Here is a 27,049-nt window from a genome sequence, read left to right as displayed (position 1 = left end):
TTGCTGAGTTCTGTAAGTCATTCTCATGATTTAGTGAACTGAAGCAAGGGTGGGTGGAAATTGAAAGGTCACAGGAAACCCCAGAATTGTAATTAGCTGGGCAAATGTGCAGGTAGGCTTGGGACTCCATTTGTGATGGGCACCTGGCAGGAAGATTGTCCTGTGGGACTGGACCCTTAGCATGTAAGGTCTGTGCTAACTCCAGCTACGGTGTTGGAATTGGATGGTAGGATGACAGGTAGTGCCCGATACCAGAGAATTGTTAAAAATGACAAATTTGGGGCCAGGGATTTAGCTCACTGTTGCTGCTGTCTGCCTCGCAAGCAGAAGGTCCAGAGTTCAATCCCTGGTCTCAAAAAAAAAAAAAAGACAAATTTTATATGAGGTCCAGGAAAGAGATACCTGAAGGAAGTGAGGGAGCAGGTATGCAGATGCCTGGAGGAAGTATTCCAGGCTGAAGGACAAGTGAGTGTAGGGTCCATGGGAAAGGATGTGTTTGAAAGGTTTAAGGGGCAGCAAGGAAAGTGGTGTGGCTGGGATACTGGTGATGGGCAGGAAGGGAGCTGAGGTGTTGCATGCACATGACCTTGATGCAGTGGTAGCCTCCACCTGCACAGGTGAGCTGTCCTGCAGTCATGAGGCAGAAAGATACATGGATCTCACATGTTATTGAAACAACTGAAATTAAAGCATAGAATAAGAAGCAAGTACAAAGAAATAGAGTGGATACATGCACTTAAGCTGGGGAACAAATGGAAGTCCACACCCTAGGACCTTGTGGTACACAAGGGTCACCCATCATGTCTTTCTCAGGGCTGCATCAGCCTTTCACTGATGGTGTGCTCACGAGGTCAAGGGGAGAGGAGGAAGGTGATGAGGCCTGGAGTCGGCACTTGCTGAGCACAGAGCCTGGCCGAGAGCTGTGGGTCAGCCTGACCACAATTTAGGTTTTTACTATGTCTCCCAGCAGGAGATGGGTGAAGCTGTGCAGAGCTGAAACCAGATGATGGTTGAAGTAAGACCTTGTGGAGATGGAATGCTTCGTGGCCTTGTGTGCATTTAGCATATATCGAGTATTCAGTGCTTCATGTATATGTAGTGTATCATGAATATTTAGTGTTTCCCTGGGTCTTCCTTTCTATCTGGGTTCACACAGGCACTCTCAACTTACTTTATCTGTCTGACATATCTCCTAGGTAAATAATTTAATTATCTTGCTTAACACATCTAATGATTTGCATCAGTCTCATTTGTTTTCTTATTGAATACTCTTAATTCAGCAAATGCTTATTGCCTGACATCCCAGAGTTGTATGTGTGTTTAGGTGGGGAAGGTGGCATATTAATTAGGATCTTGCAAATTCTTGTAAGGACTTTGCTTTTACTCTGAAGGAGCTGCCTGTATAGGTGAGCCTGTAACAGAGTGTGGAAGTTTTAGGACAGGCATGAAGTAGGAAACGTCATAGAAGTAGGAGACAGCAGGATTTTCATAGGGTGGTGTAAAAGATGCTGAAGATGTGGCCTGGAGGGCTGGTGGGTGTGATGGCCATTTCAGTTGTATCCTGCTGGCCAGAGGACAACAAAAGCATGAAATGGGACAGCCTTAAAGAAAAATATCATACAAATTGTGAAATAATTGGAGTGTACTGTTAATATTTCTGAGAAGTAAAGTGAATGCACAAAAACACAAGAGTAGCTTTATCTTTATTTGTAATAAAACATTGCTTGGCCAGCAAATGTGGTGTATTATTACTTTCAGTATACCTTGACACATTGGGTAGTCGAATGGAAATAAACCAGTCTAGAATCCTATCTAATTCTTGACAACAAAATAAATTCCAGATGAATTAAATCTTCAAATTATCAAAATACTAGAGGAAAAATGCAGATAAATTTATTTATATTTTTGAAGTTAGAGTGGTATTTCTGTGTATAACACAAAATTCAGAAACCATAAAGAGAAAGAGGGATAATTTGAGTACATAAAAAAAGACAAAAAAGAAAAAAGAAAAAGAAAACCCCAAAACTTTGAAGTTACATTTGGGTAAAAACATCATAAATAAAGTCAAATAAAAAGTGAAAAACTGAGGAAAATATTTGTAAAATACAAATATTTCAGACTTAGTGCCAATTTCTATATTCAAATTATTTTTTAAAAAACTTTCAGCCAGAAACTTCACAGGAAGTATAAGCAAAGGGTATAAACAACCAGTTAACAGAAAGGAAATTGCAATGACTGAAATATGAAAGAATGATCAGATAACAAATTAAAAGGACAACAGATTATTTTTCACATATAAGTGTGACAGATTAAATGTTGGTGAGGATATGGGTCAGAATTCTTTCACTGTTAGGTATGTTAGAGATAAATTGGCACTGCTTGTCAAAAATATAGATGCACATAACAAATTTCTTTTTGGGAATAGCCTATAGCTATTCTCACTCAATTGAACAAAGATGCTGTGCAAAAATGTTTGCTGCATTCTTTTAAACAACTGAAAACTGCTTAAAGGACCATCAGTGATGGTACAGCTGGAATAGGCTGTCTTGAAAAGGGTGAAATAAACCTTCATGCAATCACAGGATACTATGACTACTACAGCCTGCTAAGAAAAGATTTGCTGGATAAGATGTATGGGGTATAGGAGTGCAACCTCATTTCTGCAAATAAATAGGTATGTATTTATATATGCGAATACGAGTTGTATGTATATACAAATATGTGTGTTTGGGCAGTATATTTATATTTGAATAGGAAAATCTGGAAGGTGAACCTCTCAAACTGTTAGCAGTGGTTACTTATAATGAAAGGCTAGCGGGTAGAAATAGCCCAGAGAAGGAAGGAACTTTGTTAATATAACTGAGAATTATTTGGTTTTTTGAAATGATGGACATGGCCCACTTTTAAAATAAACTAACATTTGCCTCACCAATAATAAGTGTTGTGATGTGTCTGTCTCCATCTTATCTCTGTTCTTCTGGCCATCACTATTTCTTGCCATCACTTTATTCATCTTTAATTAAATAGTTAAATATATATGCATATATAAAGTGAAGGTAAAATGTTTATTAGTTAGTTTTAGAATCTTTCCCAGTGATGCTGTTTTAAAATATACAGAATTTATCCTTGACTATTAGTGGATATTTTATTTTAGGGTTTTTTTTGTGTGTGTGTGGTACTGGGGATCGAACTTGGGTCTTTGAGCTTTCAAGGCAGGCGGTGGAACCACTGAGCTAAATCCCCAGCCTGATATTTTATTTTAGTAAAACATAATGTGCACTATCTTATGAGCTTAATGTGGAAAGCACTCAAATGGAGGTGCAAACAAATAGATGCCTTTATTAATAACAGGTTAGGTATCGTCCTATGGTATTTAATATTATTTAATATCTCACAGTTAATTGATTCTTTTAATGGTAAAGAAGTTGTATCAGTTAGGGTTCACTTGAGAAACAGATTTTTATGATCATGTAGAGTACAAGGTAGTCTTATAATGGCATCCTGTGGAAACCGGTGGAAGAACACAGAATGGGGATCTCTTTGCTGAGGGGTCAGAGGATCCAGTTGAAGGTTGAAGGCCTGGTGCTCAGTGAAGAGTCTGGTGTGAGTCCGTGTTGGAAAGCTGAAGGGTCTGTGTTGGAAGACTGAGGAGTTGGTGCTGAAAGATGGAAAGAAATGGAGACGAAAGTCCAAATGCAATGGTAAAGACTGGAGCTCCTCTGAAAAACCAAAATGTGGATTTTCTTCTTCTTTCCCTTTTTATTCCATTCAGCCTACACACATACTGGTTGATGCCACCCACATCCCGTGTGGTCTCCCCTTCTCAGTCTTACTAGTCAATCAGCCACAAACATATCCAGAGCTTTGCTAATCTGCTAGGTGGTTCTGATTCTTAAGCAAGTTGTTGACACATCACCACCACTAACTATCACAGAAGTGTCAGACTTTGAATGTGAAGTTATCTAAGGAATGTCTTAACATAGTTCACATCTGTATTTTTTTTCCAGTACCAGGCAGGACTTCTATTTTTCATTTTGAATGAGTCTCTTCCTAGGTCACCAAGTTGTCCAGACTAGTCTCAAACTTATGATCTTTCCCAGAGTGCTGTGATAACAGGTGTGCACCGTCATACCCAGCCCCATTTTTCATTTTTTTTTCTTTTTTTCTTTTCCCATTAAAAAACACATTGATTCTGAAGAAGCATATATAGAGTTTTTCAAAGAGATCCATTCTTTCATTTGGCCACAATGGAGAGAGAACGTCATTGTTTTAAGCCCCTGGCTGGGGTGTGGTGGGCACCTCTGCTTAAGCAGTGGGTTTATCTGCATCCTGGCTGACACTAGAAAAGAGAAGTTTTGAGCCCTGGTTTCTGAGGAGTGGCAGTGGCTTAGGCTTAGTGAAAAGTCAGTTGGATTTGGAGTTAAGGCTGTGAAATGTCCAGAGTAAGAGAAAGGCTTCTTTCTGGCCCCTGCTTAGCCTCTCAGGACCCACAGCAACTGGAGGGAGGAGGACATGTACTTAAGCTTGGACAGCCTTGGAGCAAAATGCTTGTGCTGTATTTCCAACTTGTTGGGTATTCTCCATGTCAGCAGAGGCAAGGCTGTATTTTTAACATTTTGCCTTGGCCTGGAATACCTTTGTCCATCCTTTTCACAAGCTTTCTGAATCACTTGTTTTGGATGTGTCTTGTTTATGCACAATAGACATTAGTTGCTCAGAAACCCTACCTGAAAATTTATTTCTTTTAGTAAAGTTTGGTCCATTTTTTCATGGCTATGCAGGAGTGTTTCTATTTTGTATATTATTTTGTGTTATGTTTTCTTTTTGCTTATTTTAATGTTATAGTTCTGATATTTGGGAAAGTTTATACTTTTGTACAAATATTTTGTGTTTTTATACAAACATTTTATACAACAGTTTTGTATTTGTAAAGGTAAAATTATAGCATACAAAGGCTACTTTATACAAAGCTACGTTTATATAATAATTTCTGTCCTCTTTGTTCTTACTATTGTCAATTATAAAATTATCTCTTCCTTCTCTATGTACTTCCCTTCCTCCAAGTTTAGTATTATCTTTTTTATTGTCACCTTTGTAGTGTCAACTACTGTATAGTTTTGCCTCAAAACTTGCTTTGTCAATATTAAGTAATGTTCTTTCCTCCTCACCTAATTTCTATCTTCTTTTTTCTTTCAATTTTTATTTAATTATGTCTTGTCATGGTATAAATGTTTTTCCAGACATAAAACAAAAATCTCATTGTAAGTGGCTTTAACTTTTTGCTTAGCTGTCCACAATATTATTTTTCTTTTTTTTTTCTTTTTTGTGTGTATGTGTTTGAGAGATTTTGTGTGTGTGTGTGTGTGTGTGTGTTTGTGTGTGTGTATTTTGAGAAAGGGTCTCACTACGTAGTCTAAGATGTCCTTGAACCTACTATGTAGACCAGGAGTACTGGGCTTACAGGTGTGAGCCACCACACCCAACTAGAGTACTATTTCTTTATTTTAAAACTCCTATAACTTCATTAGATTTTGTTTCAGTATTGGTTGTTCTGATTTAATATTTCCAGACTATTGAATATGTAGATACAGTTCTTCTTTCAGGAAAGTTTAGTACTGATCACTTAAAAATACTTGCTTTGTTTTATTTTCTCTTCTTTAGGAATTCTAATTATGTGTATGTTGGACATCCTCTGATAACTATATCAGTTAAATAATTTTTGCATTTTATAACTTTTTTTTCAGTGCTGGGGATTGAACCTAAGGCCTTGCACATATTAGGCAAGTGATCTACCACTAAGGTACATCCCCAGGCCTATAAATATTTTTTTCTGTAGAATTCTTAAATTTTTCTTTCTTTATTTATTTTCTTTCTTTCTTTCTTTCTTTCTTTCTTTCTTTCTTTCTTTCTTTCTTTTGTTAGCTATTTCATTTCTATCTTCATTATTCTTTTTTGCATTTTCTGACATTTAATTTTCTCTTTCATTTTTTTCCATTTGAAAATAATTCATTTCTCTAATTTTTTCATATATTTATTTTTTAAGTTCTGCCAGCAATATATTATGCTCCCTCAACATTTGGTCTTCTCTGTGTTCTTATATTTTTATTTTGTAATCTTCCTTTATGGAGGTACAGCAATTGTTTTATTACTATTTAAGGTACTGGGGACTGAACCGAGGGTCTTGTGCTGAGTTGTACCATAGCCCTTTTTATTTATTTATTTTTTGTAACAGGGTTTCTCTAGTCACTTATTCTAACTTCAAACTTTTGATCCTCCTGCCTCAGTCTCTCAAGTAGCTGGGATTACAGGTGTGTGCCACCATGCTGGGCTTATTTTTTAATCACAATAAATTTTGTGATCACAAATTTCATTTCATTCTGTAGCAATATTTCTCTGCTGTGTATGTGTTTTTAAAAACTTTTCTAAGTTCTGATGCTTTAAATTAAGAAAAAAGAAAAGAAAAACATTGTGTTAATTATGCTATATGTGATTGATGAAGTTAGATTTTCTAGGACTGGAGAAGCTCAGCCGGTCCCAGCACCTGGAAGCTCCCTGCCTCCATCCTGGGCTCCTAGGGCAGAGAAGGTGAGCCGCATAGGCACCAGAAGCAACCCCCCCCCCCCATGGAAATGAGAAGACACATAAATGAGCCTCAAAAACAGACTTCCAGATCACCTACAGCAACCCCAAAGGGAAATGAGATGGAACAATCCGATACTCAACCACCTGGACTCTCTGAACTGGCAACAAAAGAGGATCTGGGAAAAATGAAATCAGAAATAATTACTCAGATAACAGCAAAGAATTTGCTCTTGGTGCAAGACATGATTAATAAATCTAGAGAGGACCCAGATAAAAAAATAGAGGATCTGAGGAACATGATGGAATCCCAACATAGGAAACAAATGGAATCCATAAAACAGATACAAACAGATTTCCAAGAGATTAAAAACTCCATCGAAAGTCTGCGCAACAGAATGAACCAATGTGAGGATAGAATTTCACATATAGAAGATAAGATTGTAATTAGTGAGGAGGAAAAGAAAAATTGCTTTAAAATTGTAAGGGAACAGGAGAAATCAATCCAGCAGCTGCTAGACAATGCAAAGAAGAATAACATAAGACTGATTGGAGTCAATGAAGAAAGAGGAGAGAGTGCAGATGACATAAAAAAACTCTTCACAGAAGTGATGGCAGAAAACTTCCCAAGGAGGGGAAAAGAACTTGACATACAGATAAGTGAGGCATATAGGACTCCAGCTAGCCTTAATCAAAAAAAATCTACACATAGGCATATAATAGTTAGGATTCCAGAAATCCAACAGAAGAATAAAATTCTACAAGCAGTGAGAGAAAAGAAACTAATCACATACAAAGGAAAGCCCATCAGAATCACAGCAGACTTCTCAATGCAAACCCTCAAGGCAAGAAGAGCTTGGAGTGATGTATTTCAAGCCCTAAAGGAAAACAGCCTCCAACCCAGATTGATGTACCCTGAAAAACTGTCTTTCAAAATTGATGGAGAAATAAGATACTTTCATGACAAAGAGCACCTCAGGAACTTCATGAATATCAAACTGGCACTCCAAAAAATTTTAGACAATACCCTAGGAAAAGACAATGAGGATCACAACCCCAGGAAACCCAGAAGAATGAATCCATTGGGCGTGACAAATTAAACGCAAAGGGGGAGAATCCAACAAAAAGAAAAAGTCATGACAAGGCTTTTAAAACTTTTAACTTCATCTCCCTAATGAGTGTATAATTCAATCTTATTATTGTACTGATTAGTATTTTTCTGATTCTAGAATTGCACACCATTCCTTGTGCTATACTGGCTATATTTATCATCTTCTTATGTCTACTTTTTAATTGGGTTGTCTATTAATGAGCTCTAAGAATTCTTTATATATTCTTCTCATAGGTTATATGCATTGTAAATATCGTCTGTTTAAGGACTACTTTTCATATTAATGATGTCATTTAAAGTTCTAAATTTTGATGGAATCTCATTTATCAATTTTTTTCTTTTATACATCATGTTTTTTGTATCCTAGGTAGTTCTTGCCTACCCTGAATTCATAAATATTTTCCCTTATAATTTCTTCTTAAAGTTTTATACTTTTAGGCTTTCTTTTTTAGGTTCATAGATCCCTTCAAGTTATTTTCATGTATGGAAAAAAAGAGTTGAGGTTAACTTTTTATATACAGATACCAGGTATTCTAGTGCCGTTTGCCGAAAACACTATCTCTTCCTCAGCTCTTGAATTGAGTTTATATTCTATAAAATGCTAATGTTAAATAATCTTTCAAAACTCAGTGGACCATATATGTGTGGTTCTATTTCTAGATTCTCTGTTTTATTCCAATGATCTCTATGTCTTTCCTTACACCAACACTGCCTTGATGACTGTAGCTTTAGAAGAAGTCTTAAAATTAGGTACTAAATGTCTTCCAACACTGTTTTTGTTTTTGTTTTTAACCTTTCTAGGTCCTTTGTACTCCTACATAACTTTTAAATTTCAATATCCAATTCCTCATTTAAAGCAAGTATACACAGACCTGAATTTTTATATATACCTTGTGTTTTCTAATCCTGCTAAATTCAAGTACAAGTTCTAGGGGTTCCTAGAGATTTCTTAGTGTTTTCTCTGTAGATGATCATTTCATCTACATATAAAGATTTTGCTTCTGCCGTGCCAATCCTATCCTAGTTGTGTCATTTTATTGCCAGACTATTTTGGTGGGGACTAGGTTTCAAAGTTTAATGGAGAAAGAGTAAACATATCTGCCCTTGTTCCCCACCTTAAGGAGAAAGCATTGTATCTTCTCCATTCATACAAGGCATTCTTGCTGGAAGTATGGAGTACATGTCTTTAATCTGTTGAGAAGTTTCTGTTCTACTTCTAGTCCCCTGATAGCTTTTACCATGAACAGCTGTAGAATTTAGTCCAATACTTTTTCTCCAACTAGTGACAGGATCATATGGCTTTTTCCTTTCCTCTGTTAAAATGATGACTTTTGGGGGTGGATCTTCCAATGCTGAACCAACACTGTCATCCCTATAACAAAACCACTTTCTACACCCTGCCAGATCTGACTTCTCATAGTTTGTTTTGTTAAACAAATTTCTACCTATGTTCATACTTTTTTCTTCTATTATCTTTATCCAGTTTTAGGATTAACACAATGTTGAGTTCCTAAAATGAGGGGAGAAGTGTTCCTTCTTTTTTCTGCTTTAATTGTTTGATATAATTTATCAGTTAAAATGTTTATGAGCCTGCTGTTGTCATATAGGTAGGTTTTCAAGCTAGGAATATACTTTCTTTAATAGGTGTTATCCAAGTTTTATATTTCCTTCAGAGTTAGTTTCATTAATTTGTCTTCCAAGGTACTTCTTAGAAGTTGTCAAATTTATTTCAAAAAAGATTTTTGTAATATGCTTTCTATATCCTTTTAAATTCTGTAAAATCTGTGGTAATGTCTCCTAGACCTTAATATTGTAATTTAAAAAATGTATAACTGATATTGTGTAACAGGAAGAAAAGGTCTAAAAGAGCAGGGGAATTGGGAGGGGTAGGGGATGGGAAAAAAGGGAAAGGAAAAAATATGAGAAGAGGAAAAAAATGGAAACAAGTTCTTTGCAAATAGGGAAGGGTGGAGGGGGTGAAGGGAGGGCAAGGGAAGGGGGGAAAAAAAAGAACCAAGAGACTCATGTAATGGTACAAAATCCCAATGATGAATGTAACAGTATTTTACACCTGAAATGTACCAATAAAGTTAATGGGAGAAAAAAAAAAAGATTTTCTAGGACTACTTATTTATAGGATGTTTTCATTGAGAGTGCAAAGTTAGGCAAGGTAAAATTCTAGGTTTTGTAACTGGAGATTCTTTCCCTTTCTGCCTTGCAGGCATTTTGCTTCAATACGGTATCTTTGCTGTGCAAATTCCCTTTACTTCTCTGAACCTAATAACATAATCTTAGCTCTATTCTATCTCTTTATCTCTCCACTCCTCAGAAGTGAAAGTACATTTCTGCGTTTGCTTTAGGGATCTGTCAGTTTGCTTGCTTCTGCCTTTCCCGGGCTCTCCCTTCTTCCAAGATATCTTCTTTTGGAACTTTGCTTGATCTCAGCTTTTGGGGCCATCATGAATAATAATATGTTTGTACAATGTTCTTGATATCCAAGTTATATTTTTTTCTTTCATAGTTTTGGTTGATTAGTAGAGTTTCTAAAATGAAAAGAGAAATTGTGAACCACACTGTCATTTTGTTTATACCAGAAATCTTTTTTCTCATACTTTAGCATTTTACTTTCCATTACACAGTACAGGTGTTTGTTTTCACTGCACAAATCATATGTAACTAAATAAGAATAAGAGAAATAAAAAGCCCTTCCTAGTTTTCCTCACGACTGTTAAAAAATACATTTCACTGAAAAGATATAAACCACAACAGAATATTGTCTCTATATAAATTAATATTACATACATTAAATTCATGCCTTGAATCTTGTATTTTATTATTATGCATGTTTTTCCCACAGCTTTCAATCCCTTATTCCATTCCAACTATTAATTTTGTTCTTAATTGGTAGTTGTGGAACTTGCTAATAAATTGTTACAATCATTGGTCTTGAAACATACCAATTCCTTCTATCTCGGAGGACAAAGTAGTCAACAAAAATCGAACATTTTATTTATTTATTTATTTATTTATTTATTTATTGCTTAAATTCTTTTATTGGTACATTTTAGGTATACAATAAGTTTACATTTATCATTGGGTGCTTGGACCTGTACATGATGTATGTACATGATGTTCTTATTTTTTTCCGCATTACCTGTGCACCCATCAACCCTCCACTCTTCCCTATTTACATAGACTTCGTTTCCATTTTTTTTTCTTTTCTCATAATTTTTCCTTCCCATTCTTTCTTTTCCCCATCTCCTCCCACCACCCCTACCCCTTTGGACCTTTTCCTATTTCAAAGTATCAATTATTAGTTATTAATCCTTTTAGTCCTTATTTACACTTTCAGTTTCTCACACTAGAGAAACTTCGGTATTTACATATGTGTGTCTTAGTTATTTCACTTAAGAGTATGGCCTCAATATGCATCCATTTAGCTATAAATGACTCTAGTTTCTCATTCTTTATGGCTGAGTAGTACTCCAAAAAATTGAACATTTTAATTGTGGTTATTTTTCTACTTCTTTCCTTTGAGTTGTTTGTTTAAACCTTTCTCTTTCTCAGTACCCAAAAGCAAGAACTGATTCTTTTCCTTTTCTCCCTCTCTTCTCTTTCTCCCTTCTCTCCTCTCCCTTACTTTAGTCCTAACATATTGTAGAATCTTTTTTTTTTCTTTTTACAAGCAGGACAAGACCTCTTTCTGTGAAGATGGTTCTGGAACAATAGTCTTTCTTTTCTTTTTTGGTAAAAGTATATTTATCTCTCCTGTGCAGTTAACTTTTTATTAGAAATTATATGAATTATCTCAAGTATTCAAATAAACATTTCAAAGGTAAGTGTTCTGAAATATTTTGTTTTGAGCAGTGACTTTAATGATCAAATAATTTCTCCTTCTGATCATAACCATAAAAGAAGCTACCTTATTATGCATCAGTTTTCATCCTAGGTAATCACATATATTCCTGTAAGAAGTAAAAATTTCAAAGAAACTTTATTTTTGGTAAACTATATCCTCATGCTGAGTCCCTAAATTAGACTCACTACCTAGCCATATGTCAGAATACTCATTTTCTTGTGCCAAATAAAGAACAAACATCACTCTTGTGGCCACAGTTAGTCATCCAATTGAAAGGTTGGTCCTTGACAATCTGTCATTTGGACAAAACAGTCATTTGGCACAGTTTGGATTTTCAGAGTTTATTCATCCACAGTAAGTATAACAAATAGCTATATAAGGGGAATTCTCTGTAACCAGAATTGCTTAGAAAGAACAAAGAGATGGAAGGAAAAGAAAACCTATAATTGTTCCATTTAGAAGTGAAATGAGATACTTTTAAGATTATTTTTTATTTCAAAAAGATTTTCTTCTTTCCATGTTATTGCTTGGATTCTAAGTGTGTATGAACTCTCCTGAAGTAGCAGGAAACATTTGGATTGACTTGGTCATATGACATTTTTCTGGAGGAAAAGATCTTTAGTTTTTATTGGATTCCAAAGACATCAATGTGTGGAAGTTTAAGAAGTGTTACTAAAGATTCCAACAGTTTACTACAATTTTGTCTTTAGCAAAGTTGTGGTCCTTTGCTGTTATCTCTGCTGAGCACTCATTTCCCCTTCCTTTGTAATTACCTCAGGGCTCCTTTGAGGCTTCTTTCCTCCTTGGCTCTTGCATAGTGCTGCAGGCAGGGCACCCACTGGGCTCTAGGAGGAGCCTAGGGCTCAGTAGGGATGAGAAGCACAACACTGTCCTGGGCTGAGTGACTGCTTCAGGAGTGGGCCAGTGACTCCACATAGGCCTGTGAGTTTCAGGTTTGAGATTTTGGTGACCTCTTGAGAAAGAAGCAACTTCTTGTGGAGCTTTTCAACAAATGTAGTATAAATATGGGTCTCCAAATAAGATGAGAGCTTTTCTGGAAGGGAAGCTAGTGGGAAATAAAATTGAACCAAGAAATAATGGGAGAAGCCATGATGCCTTCTGAGCCCTGATTCCAGTGATACTGAACACAGCTCCCTCCTGTCCATTCTCAGTTATCTGAACCCTAAGCAGCAACTTCCCCACTTCTTTGTCTATTTGTTTATCTAAATGACTTTGAGTTGGGATTTTTGTCACTTAAGTGACAAAGAATCTTTAGCTGATGTCTTTCCTCTAAGCATATGGTTTTTGAATGTGTGTGACAATAGCCTCTGTACAATTTGACTGCATTACTGTATATCATGAAATGTTGGAGAGATGTAATTTGCCATTTTGCATATTTAAGCTTGTTGACATAACATGCTTTTTGAGAGCTATAAAAACAGGTATCTCTGTTTATCTGTAATTATACCTTATGTTGTTTTTTTTCTTGGCCTACCTGTTTCTGTTCTAGAAATGCCTTTCTGCCCAAAATGACTTTCATATTTATTGAGTGTCATCTGACATTTTAAATGGGCAGTGTGATGGCCCCTACCACCCTGGGACCCAAAGAAGAGAGCAGAAGAAACAAGACGAACTGGAGGGCACTAACTGTTGCCTTGGTGTTTTTCTTATTTCTTTCAATTGCACTAAGTAAGAACAAGTGCTTATTCTATATTACCCAACAAAGTTAGGAGAGAGAACAAAGAATCATTTTGAAAAATCTTGCAGTTCTAACAAAGTGGGCTCTCTTATCTAAGATTCAATAACAACAAAGAAGGAAAAAATTCTCATATGTGCTCAAGCACTTTTTCAGTCTTTGCAAAAAATCAATACCATATTCACACTAGCGTTGTTTCTATAAAATATTGACTGTAGACACGTACTTTCGAGTCCTTATGTAAAAGTACCTATCTTAATCATCAGATGGGTTCTAATTGTCCTCCCTCCCCTCTTACAGAAAGAGTAATGAAAGAACAGCTAAAAGCAGAACTATATAGTTATTTTATAACTGGCACTAACAAATTTCACCAATTACAGAGTCCATTCTGTAAGCAATGAATGTGTGGCTCCCAATTAATCTAGTGCACCTCCAGGCAAGGTCTAAATCAGCTGGATACAGCTAAAGCAATTTGCACACAGCTAAAAGCAAATTGGAAAATAAGTGTTCCACGCTGCTGCCTATCTTTCCAAGCCAAAGACACAATCAGTATTCTGGCAGCAGCCTTCTGTCATGTTATTTGCAGCTATCAATTTTAATTATAACAATTATTGATTAGTTAGGAAAGTGAATAATCTGAAGCTCAAATGAATGACTCTGGTGCTTCGGGTCTTCCTGTCTTTTAAGAGGTATTGTGGGTCCTACTTACAGATCTGGACTGTTGGGTTTCTATTTCTCCTTGCCTCTTCCCCCCACACACACAGTTTCAACTTTGCAATTTTGCTCAAAGATTGCTTTAACCTGAAATCAAGCTTGGTCGGTATTTTATTTTTAATCAGAGAATTTAGAGACAATGAAAAGGTAGCTTGGTTTAGAGAATTTAATGTTCACTGAGCTATTTTTGTTCAGGTGCATGTAGAAATGAGAAAAGAAATCCAATAAAAAGAAAGGAAAATAAAACTATGTGTCAGAAGAAAATTTATCATTGTGTTGTAAAATGGAACAAGAATGGCAATGAGGTTCAGTGGGTGGAAAAGTGGGATTTGAGGTTAAAATGCATGAAAGAATCTTGGCTTTAAAATCATTGCTACACTTACTAACTTTGTGATTTTGGGGAAATCAAATAAAGTGGTCAAACCTGTATTTCATAGTCTATAAAATAAGCATAAGAATAACACAAAGAGCACAATATTTTCTTCATTAGTTTTATTTTTGGGAGAGAGAGGGATGGGATGGGGAGGCAATGTACAATATACTCTATTTAAGGAGTTCTGCAAGACAGTTATGAACGTTATGTTGAGCTTTCTCAAACAAGGCCTATTGTATTTGTTAAATTAACCATATTCTCCTCTGAGTCAATTTTTTTCTGTCAACTTCTGCAGGAAAGAAACTCCAGAGAAGTAGACAGAGGTAGAGATGCTAGATATGAACATAAATAAATTCATCTCTCACTTTTATGAAATAGATGCATGCTAGCACATTTGGCTATAAAGTGAATTTCTGCAAAGCCAATCCCATTTCCCTATTGATGTCTATTATAAAATCAGCCATATACCCATGGAAAAGAATTTTCCAAGATACTAAGTCAAAAATTGTTATAGAACAGGAGCAGTTACTTTGAAGTATGTTCGGAATTTTAAAATATTTGATGTGAGTTTCCCAATTCTAGGATTCATCTGGAACAGATCTTTGTAGAAAAGATTGGTTAACAACTAAGGAGGACCAGCAGCTCTTGGAAACTAAGCGCTTCTTCTTTTTTGGTTCAGATATCTACAAAGTCCTTGGAAATTAGATGGATTCTGTGCTTTCTCAGTTCTAAATCCACAAACTCATCATATAAACTTTACTGTGAGAAGGCAGGATAGAGCTGGACCACGTGAGATGGCCTGGTCTGATGGTCACAACTGTAGGCTAATAGCTTCTGGGCAGCTCCAGAATGAGATATAATCAAAAATGAAAGCAAGATCAGAGATTTGTTATTCCTAGCAATTCTTATAGCAGAATAATTAAAACCTTAACTAACCCATAGTGAATCTCCATTTGTCTCTTCTTGTAGGAACATAGAATCATGCATTTGGAGAAGTATGCTCTTAGGATTCACACCTCATGGAGAAAATAGTCAACTAACTTCTTTACTATCTTTTTTTTCCCCTGTATGTTACTTAGAAATGGTTTCAAATTGTACATGGTACAATCTACTATTTTTTCCTTTTCACTTTAACTTAATATGGCGTACTTTGTTAGTTTGCTCTGTATTATAGAATATGATTTTTTAAAAATGATTGTATAATTGCTAGCAAGTCTATTATCATATTTCAAGGGAATCTATTACTTTGGTAAAGATTTAAATTAAACACCAAAGTTAGGGCCAGGAATTTAGCTCAGTGGCACCTCACCCGCCTCACAAACACAAGGTCATGAGTTTGATCGCCGGTACAAAAAAAACCCCAAAACACCAAAGTTAATAAAGAGTTGCCATGGTGACATAAAGAGGATTTAAAAAAAACTATTTCAGAGTCATTATATTTTCAAGCATCCTATATTATATAATATGCAACATTAGTCATACAGGAAATTTTTTAGAGTACTACACTCTTTTCTTAAGGACCTCTTTGCATTTTTTGCTTTTTGAATCTTTACTTACAAAACAAAAAGAACTGTATATGAATATCTAGCACTTCAAATTCTTTGATGATTTATCACATTTCAATTAGATGAAATTTTTCTATGACTATAACAGGCTTAAAAATTTTCATTTGGTAAGTTTCTTAGCAGGGCTACACTTGCATCAGGAATGCTCCTGGGCTATAGTTGACTTTTAAAACTTGCACCTTTCCCTGTGGAATGTGGAGTGACTCAACAGACTCCACTGAAAAGCACCTATTTTAAACTCAAAATTTGAGATAGGACATAAATACATAACTGGAAAACTCTAAGATTTGGTAAACAAAAAAAGGTGCTTAGCTGTTGAGTTTATGTCCTCTGATTTAGTGCCCCTGACAGGAAGTCAGAGCAGGTTATTAAACCCAAGATCCATTCTTTCATCTATGAAATGTGAACAAACAACCAAAATGGCTATTAAAGAGAAATAAAGGAGGCAGAGACTCTTAAAGTGTGTAACAGTTGCTCAATAAATATTTTCTTTTTTCCATTCCCTTCCCCATCTCAAAATAATATCAAAAGATACAGGAGGGAAAAAAAATCCTTCAAAGGCTAAGTAGAATATGTTTTTTAAAAATGAAAAACTTTACTGTAAAAGAGTCTTACCTGGCTGGGGATTTAGCTCAGTGGTTTTGCTGCCTGCTATGCAAGTGCAAGGACCCGAGTTCGATCCCTGGTACCAAAAAAAAAAAAAAAGAGTCTTATCTGACACAAACCTTTGGAATCCTAAGCTTAAACCCATGTACTTTCAGCAATATTTTACAGCATCAAAGACTCTGAAAGTTAGAAGTTTCAGGTGTCACTGGGTTTAATTGCCCACCTGGCATTAGACTTCTCTGTTTTACAGCTGGATTCTACTGAAGGAAAGAACAGATCACCATGGGACCATTAGGTGACATTATTATTATTATTATTATTTTTGGTACCAGGGATTGGACTTGGGACCTTGCGCCTGCGAGGCAGGCACCAGAACCACTGAGCTAAATCCCCAGCCTGAGGTGACGTTATTAAATATATTTGTTCCATAATGAGCCCCATCTATGTGCCTCTGGGTCCCTTGGTCAGCTGGGGAAGCATCCGCTCTTTGGCCCCTGCAATATCTTCTGTATCTGTTTGGGGAAAGGAACCAGGCCAACCACACAGGATTCTCCACCTTGGGTTGTCTGCTCCCCTCCTTGGTCTGTCTAGACTCTAGATTATTTGCCTTTCTGCCTTTAATTGTCCTGGATCTAAATATCCTTGCTAATAGGCTGGCTAATTTGATATAACAATTTATAAATTGTTAACAATAATTTCCTCTCTTGGGGTTATTCTCATCTTAAAGGTGATTTATAGAACTACAGTAGCCTTGTGAGCAGAATTGAAATAAGGCTGTCTGGGACTTAGGCAATCTCATGGGAGAGATGAGATTTCTTTAGAGAGTGAAGCAATGGCAGGCACCCTTACTTCAGTTTCAAATCTACAATTCCTTTCACCTGTTTGTAAGATCAATCTGGGCAAGTGTCCATGTACAAAAGAAACAGAGTGTGTCTGTCAATTTACAAGTTACTCAATAAAATTTAAATGTTTTAGCATAAAATTGAAATAACCTAGTAAAGGCTGAGTCCTATCACATGTAATTATAAATGCCTGGGCTGTTCAAGTGTTTGTAAAAAGAAAAAATGAATTCAACTGCTTCATGTTTAAATCTGGCACCTTTTAAAGTGGCTGAGAATGGGTAAAAAGAGCTGTCAGGGGACCCACCCTGGTGGGAAGAGCTGAAAATTGTTGTCTGTATTAAGGCAAAGCTTTGCTTTTCAAAAACCAAACACTCAAGTACTTAGGTGAGACTTCGTTAAGAAACATCAACCATTGGTAAGAAAATTTGTGTGCAGAAGAGTTCAAGTCAATGCTGTGATAATTGGGGCAAATTATCCAGTAAAATAGATTCTCAAAGTGATTACCTATTACCACACTTCACCATGTTTGTCCCCATGAAAAGTGGGGCTCTAGGAGTCTGAGCTACTCAATCAAACTGGAATCATGAAGAGAAAATCAGAAATTTTGAATTCAGTCTTTTTTCTGATCCTACCAGTAACAATGATTGTCTATGTAATGTTTACCCACCTTGAAAACAAAATCAATAGCAAATATTTTTATTGTGTTTTCTTTAAGTGGCATTGAGTGCTATTTCACTGCATGTACTAATCAATTGTTCATTTGGTAACATCATGCATCCATTCAATCTCCAACCCTATCCTTAATAATCACATGTAGTACATAACTTTTGACACTTTTATTCACTAAATATTGATTTGGCCATGGTATGAGAATATTTTAGTAAGAAAATAGAAGGTAGTGGACTTGAACAGTTCTCTTTTTCCCCTCTCTCTTTCCTATTCCTATCTTGAAGAAGAAATTGTTATAGTTTGGATCTGGGATGTCCCCCAAAGGCCCACATGTTAAAGCTTTGGTCCTATGGTCCTAGCACATGGTGCCATTGGAAGGTGGTAGAAATTAAGATGTGGGGCCTAGTGATGGGAAGACAGGTCATTGGCCCTGACCCCTTTCTCTCTCTCCCTCTCCTCTCTCTCTCTCTCCCTCTCTTTCTCTCTCTCCCTTCCCAGCCAGTATGAGCTGAGCAACTTCCTCTACCACACACTCCCACCAGGTTGTAACTAACCTCTTGAATAGGCTCAAAGCAAGGGGCCAAGGTGCCCTGGACTAAAACCTCTGGATCCATGAGCCAAATCAAACCTGTATTCCTTTCAATTTATCTCATACATTTTGTCTTTTTGATGGAAAGCTGATTAACACAGAAGGTCATTTCCTTTTTGCCAAGTTTGTTCCTTTTCATTCTCTTGCTTCTCTGTCTCCTTGGGATCTGTATCGTCTTTTGCTCTGTTTTACCAACACTGTCTTTAATGTTCCCTTCTCTTCTCACATGAGTATGGTCCTCACAGGCTTTCCTTACCCTAGCCTAAACAATTTCAATTGCTCAAAGGCACTGTGCTTCTCTTCTCTTCACCATCAAACTTCTTGAGTGTCTGCTACCTTGGCTATTCCTCCTCACTCCACGCTCAGTCTTTACACTCAGCCTTTACTTAGTCTTTACCTGATTCACAAATCCGGTATATACTCTCACCTTTGTAGTGAGTTTACTTTGTGGACTGGACCCTAGTGAGTATCAGATTAAATGATGCTACCCTGACTGTCATTATTTGCTGATGATATGATACTTTACATAGAAAACCCAGAAAACTCTTCCAAAAGACTTCTAGACTTAATTGACAGATTCAGTAGATTAGCTGGGTACAAGGTCAACACTCAAAAAACAATAACCTTCTTATACACAAATAACAGACTCACTGAGAGAGAAATTAGGGAAACAATTCCTTTTACAATAACATCCAAAAAATGAAATATCTAGGAATCAATCTAACAAAGGAAGCAAAAGACCTCTACACTGAAAACTACAGCACTCTGAAAAGAGATTGAAGAGGATATAAGAAAATGGAAAGACATCTCTTGCTCCTGGGTAGGAAGAACCAATACAGTGAAAATGGCCATACTTCCCAAACTACTATACAGATTTAATGCAATGCTGATGGAAATTCCAACAATATACTTCACAGAACTAGAGAAAACAATCCAAAAATTTATTTGGAAACAGAACAGACCTAGAATATCAAAAGCAATTCTAGGCAACAGAGACATGGCAGGGGGTATCACTATCTCCAACTTGAAATTATATTACAAAGCTACTGTGATAAAAACAGCATGGTATTAGCAAAGAAACAGACCTGAGGATCAGTGGACTAGATTAGAAGATGCAGAAAGAACTCCATACATACTCAGCCACCTCATCTTTGACAAAGGAGCCAACCACCCTCATTGGAGGAAAGATAGCCTATTTAATAAATGGTGTTGGAAAAACTGGATTTCAACCTGCCAAAGATTAAAACTAGACCCATATCTTTCACCGTACCCTAAATTAAGATCGAAGTGGATTGAAGATCTAAATATTAAAACAGAAACACTAAACTTGTTGGAAGATAAGTTAGGTAGAACTCTTGAAGACACTGGCATAGGAAAAGACTTTATGAACAAATTCTCAGTAGCATGGTAACTAGTAGAAAGAATCAACAACGGGGATTTCATCTTATTAAAAAGCTTCTGCACTGCAAGAGAAACCACCAACAGAGCTAAGAGACAACCTACAATGTGGGAAAAAAATTTTAGCAGCTATACCTCAGAAAAAGGACTACTATCTAGAATCTATAAAAACTGAAAAAAAATCAGACCCCCCCCCCAAATTCAAAGACCCAATTTTACAATGGGCATCTGAAATGAACAGACATTTCTCAGACAAAGAAGTAAAAGCAGCAAATAAATATATGAAAAAGTGTTCAACATCACTGGTCATTCGAGAGATGCAGATGAAAACAACACTGAGATTTCACCTCACCCCACAAAGAATGGCTTCTATCAAGAAATCAACCAATAACAAATGCTGGCAGGGGTGTGGGGAGAAAGGAACCCTTCTCCATTGCTGGTGGGAGTGCAGACTGGTGCAGCCACTGTGGAAATCAGTATGGAGATACCTCAAAGAACTAGGACTACAGGTCCCATTTGACCCAGCTATTCCCCTGCTGGGTATCTTCCCAAAAGAATTAAAAGAATCATACCACAGTGATATATGTGCACCCATATTTATAGTGGCACAGTTCATAAAGCCTGGAAACAGCCCAAGTGCCCATCAACTGGAAACTGGATAAAGAAGATGTGGTTTTTTTAAAAAATAAAATGAAATACTACTCAGCCATAAAGAATGACAAACTAGAGACATTTATAGCTAAATGGATGCATATTGAGGTCATACTCTTAAGTGAAATAAATAGGACACACATGTGTAAATACCGAATAGTTTCTGTAGTGTGAGAAACTGAAAGTGTAGGTAAGGATGAAAATGATTAAAACGAATAACTGATAATTGGAAATAGGAAGAAAAGGTCCAAAGGGGTAGGGAAAGTGGGAGGGAAAGGGGAAAGGAAAGAAAGGAAAGGAAAAATTATGAGAAAAAGAAAAAATGGAAACAAAGTCTTTGTAAATAGGGAAGGGTGGAGGAGGTGAAAGGAGGACAGGTAATGGAGAAAAAATAAGAACCAAGATACATCATGTACAGGTAACAAGCACCCAATGATAAATGTAAACTTATTGTATACCTAAAATGTACCAATAAAAGAATTTAAGCAAAAAAAAAAAAAAAAGATGCTTCCTTGAAACCTATGTCCCTGGCCATCTGTTACTTCCCCAACTCTCTGTTCCCCTGGCCTCGAAGACTTGATATAACTGTAATTCTCATCTTTACTTACTGAATTTTTCTTTCTTCTCTGTGGGTTTTCTTAAACCTTTTGCACTCAAACAGAATTTTCCTCTTAGGTCACTTCTATCTTGATTTCCTCTAGGTTTCTTCCATCCTCAGGATTTTAACTGTTATTGTCTATGTTGCTGCTCACAATTGTGTATTTCTGTTATCTAATTCTCTCCTAAGTTTCAGGCTTATATTCAAAGTACTTCCTAACAATCTCAGGATATCTTTACCCAGTTGGTTTTTAGTCTAAATTTGACAAACCAAAACCCCAAGTTTCTTTTCCTCCATTAAATTAGCCTCTTTTCCTGGATTTCCTGTGTTTTCCCAAAGTGCTCCTCCCACTCTGACTCAAACTTGTTTACTTCCTGAAGCTATGATGTCTGCTCTTCAACTTTTCTTTCTATGCACCTCCTAATTTTCTGTCATCATCATGGTGTGCATTTTTACTTCTGCATTGACTGATATAGCTTCCTGAATCCAGGGTCTGCTTTCTTAGCTCATTCTCTCCAGAACTCTACATATGCATGCTATTCAAAATAATCAGGATTTGTAGTCCGTGGGGTAACAATACAAAGTTAATTAGAACGGCATCATGAATGACAGACAGCACACACATATCAAACATTTTCTTTTACCTTAAAGCATATAAATATTGAGCATTTTCTTTTGACTTACAGCATATAAATGTGCCTTAATCTAACACTTTCAGGCCAATCAATTTGTTTTCTACATCATCTTTTTTTGCATAATTATCTCAGCTGCACAGTTTCTTTGGATTGGGTTTCTTTTATATGGACCAGGAACTTTTGAAGCAATCTGAGAAAATAGTGCTCTTAGGGTTTTGTACTATCCTATCAATCATCTACAGTTTTTTCACCCAGACCTAATACAATGACATTTAAAAAACTCATCTCTTTCAGAGAAAATACAAATCTCTTTCTTTTGTCACTTTTATTTTACCTGTTTGTTTTAAATGCTAAATAAATTATATAAGAATAATAACAAAGACAGCTTCTGTAAACAGATTTGAGGGCAAACACAACTTATTCTTGGTAAGTCTATAACTGATGAAGGCAGAAGTGTTAAGATATTCTATCCAGAGGAGCCTATTTGCAAGACCATGAGCTGTGTGTGTTGGCCAGAAATCAGGACTGGACAGTGTCAGTGAGTCTGGGCAACTGGCTCTTTGGGGGCTAGTTCAGAGTATCCACTGTATTATCAAATTACCTGGAGGGAGATAACTTTGTTTTCAAAATCCTCAAGAATGCTGCTCATAGTCTGTAGAGATACCTGACCTCCTGGGAACTGCACTCTGAGGTGCAGTGTGGGGAATGTGGTTGGAATAATGCCTTGTCGCTCAGCCAGCAGGCTTGCCTTGGCAGGCTGGCATCCAGGAAAAACCTGCTACAGAGCCTTTTCTTTTCTTTTTTTTTTTTTTTAAGTAGAGACGTTTAAAAATTCAGATCTACAACCATTGCCAAAAAAAAATTAAAATGAAGGCATTTATACACACCTGATTTTCTATGTAGAATTTACATGCCAACATATGACTTACTATTTACTGTTCAGTAACTTAGAGACTGATTTTCCATAACACGACTGCATCATATCAGTGTTTGATTAAAGAAGCTTATTCTTATATAAAATATTGTGATCTTTTATACCTTTTAACCCACTATGAGTTAAGGTTAACTCTGGGAATTGATACCATATTCTTTAACCAGAATCCCTGCTGGAGAGCAAAAATAATTTACTAAGGAAAAGAATTCTAAATGAAATCTAATGTACTAATCCATGGATTAAAATCTAATTTAAACATTCTTTTTGCCTGTGACTTTCAGCTGTGAGGTGATTTGACTGAGTCTTGCTCTGTATGAGTAGGAGCAGCACCTGAAAACAGAATCACTTCCTTTGAACATTTAAAAATTTATCATTAAGCCCCAAACCAACTCAACACTATCTTGAGATTCTTTTTTTCTAGTACTGGAGATCGAACTCAGGACCTTGCGCTTGCAAGGCAGTATCTTGAGATTCTTGAAGAAAATATTCTCTTTTAAGCAGCAAGCCCACATTTTCAGCACATATCTGCTGGAGTTCGCAGACTTGCACAAACAGAGGTTTGGATGGCAGGGACGTGAAGTGGGCCTTGTGCGCTCCCAGGGGCTCTAAGGCCAGGCCTGGAGAAGCCAGCATGGGGCTGTCCCTGGACCCGTGCCGGTTCGCTGTCACCAGGGGTTCAGAAACACTTCACAATGCGGCCCTGAACTCTGGAGCACGGATGACTTGTTTTTCCAAAAGGAAAGAAGGCCAGCGTTACTGTGTAAGCAGAGGAAGTTGACATGATCTCATTCAGGGGCCTTTCCTCTATTCGTGTCAGGGGAGTCAGCCTCTGCAGAATAGAAAGCCTTTCTGTCAGCCACACAAGGTTGTCTGCCTAATTTTCCTCATTCTTACCTTTGCCTCTTGGTTGGAATGAAGTGTGAAATACTGCCGAAACTCTGCATTCTTTCGGTATATCTTCCTCACAATAGTGAGGAGGCAGGGTTAAAAGTGTTTGCACACCCAGAAAATGACTTCAGCACACAGCACCGGTTCTAAACAGCCAGCCACCATGGGAAGAGGCCACACATAAACAGGGTTCAGGGAAAAAAAATCTACTTCTTTATTATACATTGTGCATGGTAGCAGTACAGTTCTGTCTAATTTAAATTAATGACAAGAATATCTCATTAAAGCTAAAATGTTCAGTACTAAATGCCTTTGAATCAGACCTTAGCTTTAAAGCCATTTCACTACAGAATATTAATTATTGAATAATATTTAAATCTTTGTGAAATAAAATGCTGTTTTTGTTTTTTTTTCTTGGTACCAGGGATCGAACTCGGGTCCTTGAGCTTGTGAGGCAGGTGGCGGAACCACTGAGCTCAATCCCCAGCCCTAAAATGCTGTATTTTATATGGTAATGTTTTTTTAATTCTTTCAGTTGCTGTACATATTGTAGAATTATGAATAATGCTATATATGATTGCTCTTAGGAAAGCACAGAGAATACTTGACTATTTGTAACCAATAATTAAATACACCATTCAGGAGACACTTGAGAAAGTATTATTGTCTCAGTTGATTGCTTGATTGATCAGAAAACATTTTGTTTTCACTGGTTTGCTTTTTAAAAAAAGAATAAAATAGCTTTGTGTCTATATCTATGGTGCTAATTGTCAGCTGGTAATTGATTTTATTTTTAGTATTCTATTATATATTTCCTATTTCTCATTCCCAAAGAAAGAAATAGGATGAAACCATATTGTACATAAACATTGAGAATAGTGTTTGGAGGATGGAGCTTGATGATTCACGAACTAGGACCATAACTCAGTGAAAAGTCATGCATGCATTCTTCTTCTCTTTTACTGTCTTCTTCTGATTGTACCGTCATATAGAATAATCATGAAGTTCATTTTTCACTTAGTGCTTTGCCAGCGCAAGTTCTTCTGGGATTTGCCACCACACTCTGAGTGCCCCTTGGATCCATCAGGAAAGACAGGGCCACTGGTTTCTTTCTTCACATGTTGTCTTTGAGGTACTACTAGCAGAGATCTATTTTTTTTGGTACCAGGGATTGAACTCAGGATCTTGTGCTTGCAAGGCAGGCAGTGGAACCACTGAGCTAAATCCCTGGGCAGCAGAGATCTATTTTTAACCCTTTTATTCTTTACTCACACAGTTAATACTATTGTTTTATTCATTGTATTGTCATCCAGTCTCTTTTACATGAATTTATATTTATATAGTTTATAATTAGTGGCCTATTTGCTGCATTTCTTACCTAGTCTCCATAATTATGATTTTGAATAGTTGTATAACAGTTGACAAAATGGATAGTCCATCATTTATTTTAGAAATTCTTCCAGTTTTTTAAAGTCAAGCGTTTATTCATTTATTACATGTATAAGTAACACAGTACTATTGTGTTACTGCATAACATGTGATCATAGTACTATATAAGCTACTATATAATATTTGAATTAATTTATATCACTTTCTCCTCATTTCAAAAATGTCTCAAGGCCAGAAATCTGGAAGCAGGCATAATGAGTCATATAAACATTTTGCAGCTCTTACTACACATGCCAAATTGCTTACCAAAATACTACACCAATTTATATGGCAGTAATTACAATGAAAATTGTAGTTTCAATGTAGCCTCACCTCATCTTCTTTATATCTGCTCCATGCTGCAGCCTAAGGAGAGAACCAGATGACTAGTGTTAGTCTATTCCATGCTCTGTAAAGAATATTGGTTGTGGGAATCAACTTCAAGTGATCATTAGGAGAGAAAATAGACATCTTTCTTGGGTAAGGCAAAGTGGATAACACTTTATCCACTTGCCTGGATGTTATACGATTTACATCTTTTGTTTTTACTGTGTTTCTATTGCTTGTTCATATTTTATAGGTATATGTCATTTTATTCCTAAGGATATTTTGATAAAGTCGTATTTTCATAGAAAAGTTATTCAAGGATGGAGGGATGTGTCAGACTCCAACTCAGCTGATTATATCATTCTCTGCTCAAAAACTTCACCAGACCCCATTACCTACTAAATAAATTCTGAATTCTTCAATCTGACATTTCAAGTCCTTCATTTCCTGGGCCCAAACTTCCCTCGATCTTTATTTCTCACTCCAAGTTGTCTTTACACCAGCCAGTCAATAAACTTACTGTTCTTTAAACTGTACTCACTATTCTTGCTCTTTCTTGCTTCCTATCATGGCTCCACCTTTTCTATGGAAATTCAACTTGGATTTCAAGGCATTTAGAGCCATGTCTTCCCACAGCTCTCCTGATTCCTGGCATGATTCTCCTTTCAAATGCCTGTAATCCCCCCACTATAGTAATAATTTTTTTTTTGGTACCGGGGATCGAACTAGGGACCTTGTGCTTGTGAGGCAGGTAGCAGAATCACTGAGCTAAATCTCAAGACCACCATAATAATAATTTTGCTTCTTTCCTAAAGCATTTATCCTATTCTATCTCATAGTACTTGTGAGCCTATAAAATCTCCTTAAGTTTTTTTCTTTAAGTGCAAGGAAACTCTTACTCATGGTCAGCTGTTAATATTTAGCGATGTACCTTACATATAGTCATTTCTTAATAAATATTTGTTTAATTAAAATATTTAGATTGAGCCCAAGAGACTCGAGTTAGTGTCAACATCCACCATGTCATAGCAGCTATGAGAATTGGTCCACAAAATGTCAAGAGGAAGTAACTAGATGTCTGTGCTAAAATGGGAGCTGATGTGAACAAACCTCTAAGTGTTTAAAATTACTAAAGAGAAAACCATGCTGCTAGACTCTTTCAGGTTTCAAAACAACTACTATATATTCCGGCTACTTCAATTAGGATATTTAATGCAGGTGTTCATAAGGAAATAAAGAATGATTAGAAAAAAATCTCATTTACCACACTTACCCGGCTTCTGGTGAACCAGAATTGTTACCACTGTTAGTCTGGTTTCCTTGATGCCCCAGTGCAGCCTCTACTGCTCCTAGCTCCCGAAATCGGCCTTTGTGACAGCTCAGTTCCTGCAGGTCTTTGCTGTTCTCTTGCATCAACCTTGGCTTTGTCCTTCAAGGGGAAGATTTTGCTGGCCAGCCAATCCCAATTAACTACTGGTTTCCAGCCATTTATGGGTTAGAGTATAGTATACAAGGAGCCAAGGGCCGGGGATTTAGCTCAGTGGTTCCGCCGCCTGCCTCATAAGTGCAAGGTCCCAAGTTTGATCC

The 27,049-nt window shown here is 36.6% G+C and overlaps 1 protein-coding gene across 3 annotated transcripts; it reads right to left on the bottom strand.

Annotated features, from left to right (window-relative positions):
- Positions 1–3,321: 3,321 nt before the first annotated feature.
- LOC101716646 (uncharacterized) lies at positions 3,322–27,049 on the bottom strand. 3 transcript variants are annotated; one of them, XM_087180532.1, is made up of 3 exons: positions 26,736–27,044; positions 25,469–25,501; positions 3,322–3,658 (listed from the first exon to the last, which is right to left on the bottom strand). In XM_087180532.1, exons 1-3 carry the CDS (start codon positions 26,873–26,875, stop codon positions 3,442–3,444), a joined length of 390 nt encoding a protein of 129 aa, XP_087036658.1. In that variant the 5' UTR covers positions 26,876–27,044; the 3' UTR covers positions 3,322–3,441. The 3 variants fall into 3 exon arrangements, 1 of the variants encoding a protein (XP_087036658.1); XR_205659.3 differs by lacking the exon at positions 3,322–3,658 and adding an exon at positions 7,058–10,233 and having other exon boundaries at positions 26,736–27,049; XR_002398185.2 differs by lacking the exon at positions 3,322–3,658 and adding an exon at positions 10,266–23,648 and having other exon boundaries at positions 26,736–27,048.

Source organism: Heterocephalus glaber, unplaced genomic scaffold (genome assembly GCF_053883595.1).
Source record: "Heterocephalus glaber isolate CG9 unplaced genomic scaffold, H.glaber_assembly_v1.0 deba00001463, whole genome shotgun sequence".
NCBI classification, from domain to species: domain Eukaryota; kingdom Metazoa; phylum Chordata; class Mammalia; order Rodentia; family Bathyergidae; genus Heterocephalus; species Heterocephalus glaber.
The sequence above is the reverse complement of the archived record's forward strand: the minus strand, read 5'-3'. Positions and strand labels throughout refer to the sequence as shown.

Excerpts from the sequence above, each read along its gene's own strand:
- LOC101716646 (XM_087180532.1), bottom strand. The coding sequence starts at position 26,875 with ATGCAAGAGAACAGCAAAGACCTGCAGGAACTGAGCTGTCACAAAGGC. Across the intron at positions 25,502-26,735 it reads TCTGGTTCACCAGAAGCCGG|GCTGCAGCATGGAGCAGATA; the intron begins GTAAGTGTGGTA and ends TTCTCTCCTTAG. Across the intron at positions 3,659-25,468 it reads GCAGATATAAAGAAGATGAG|CACCAACTCCTCAGTCTTCC; the intron begins GTGAGGCTACAT and ends TCCATCTTTCAG.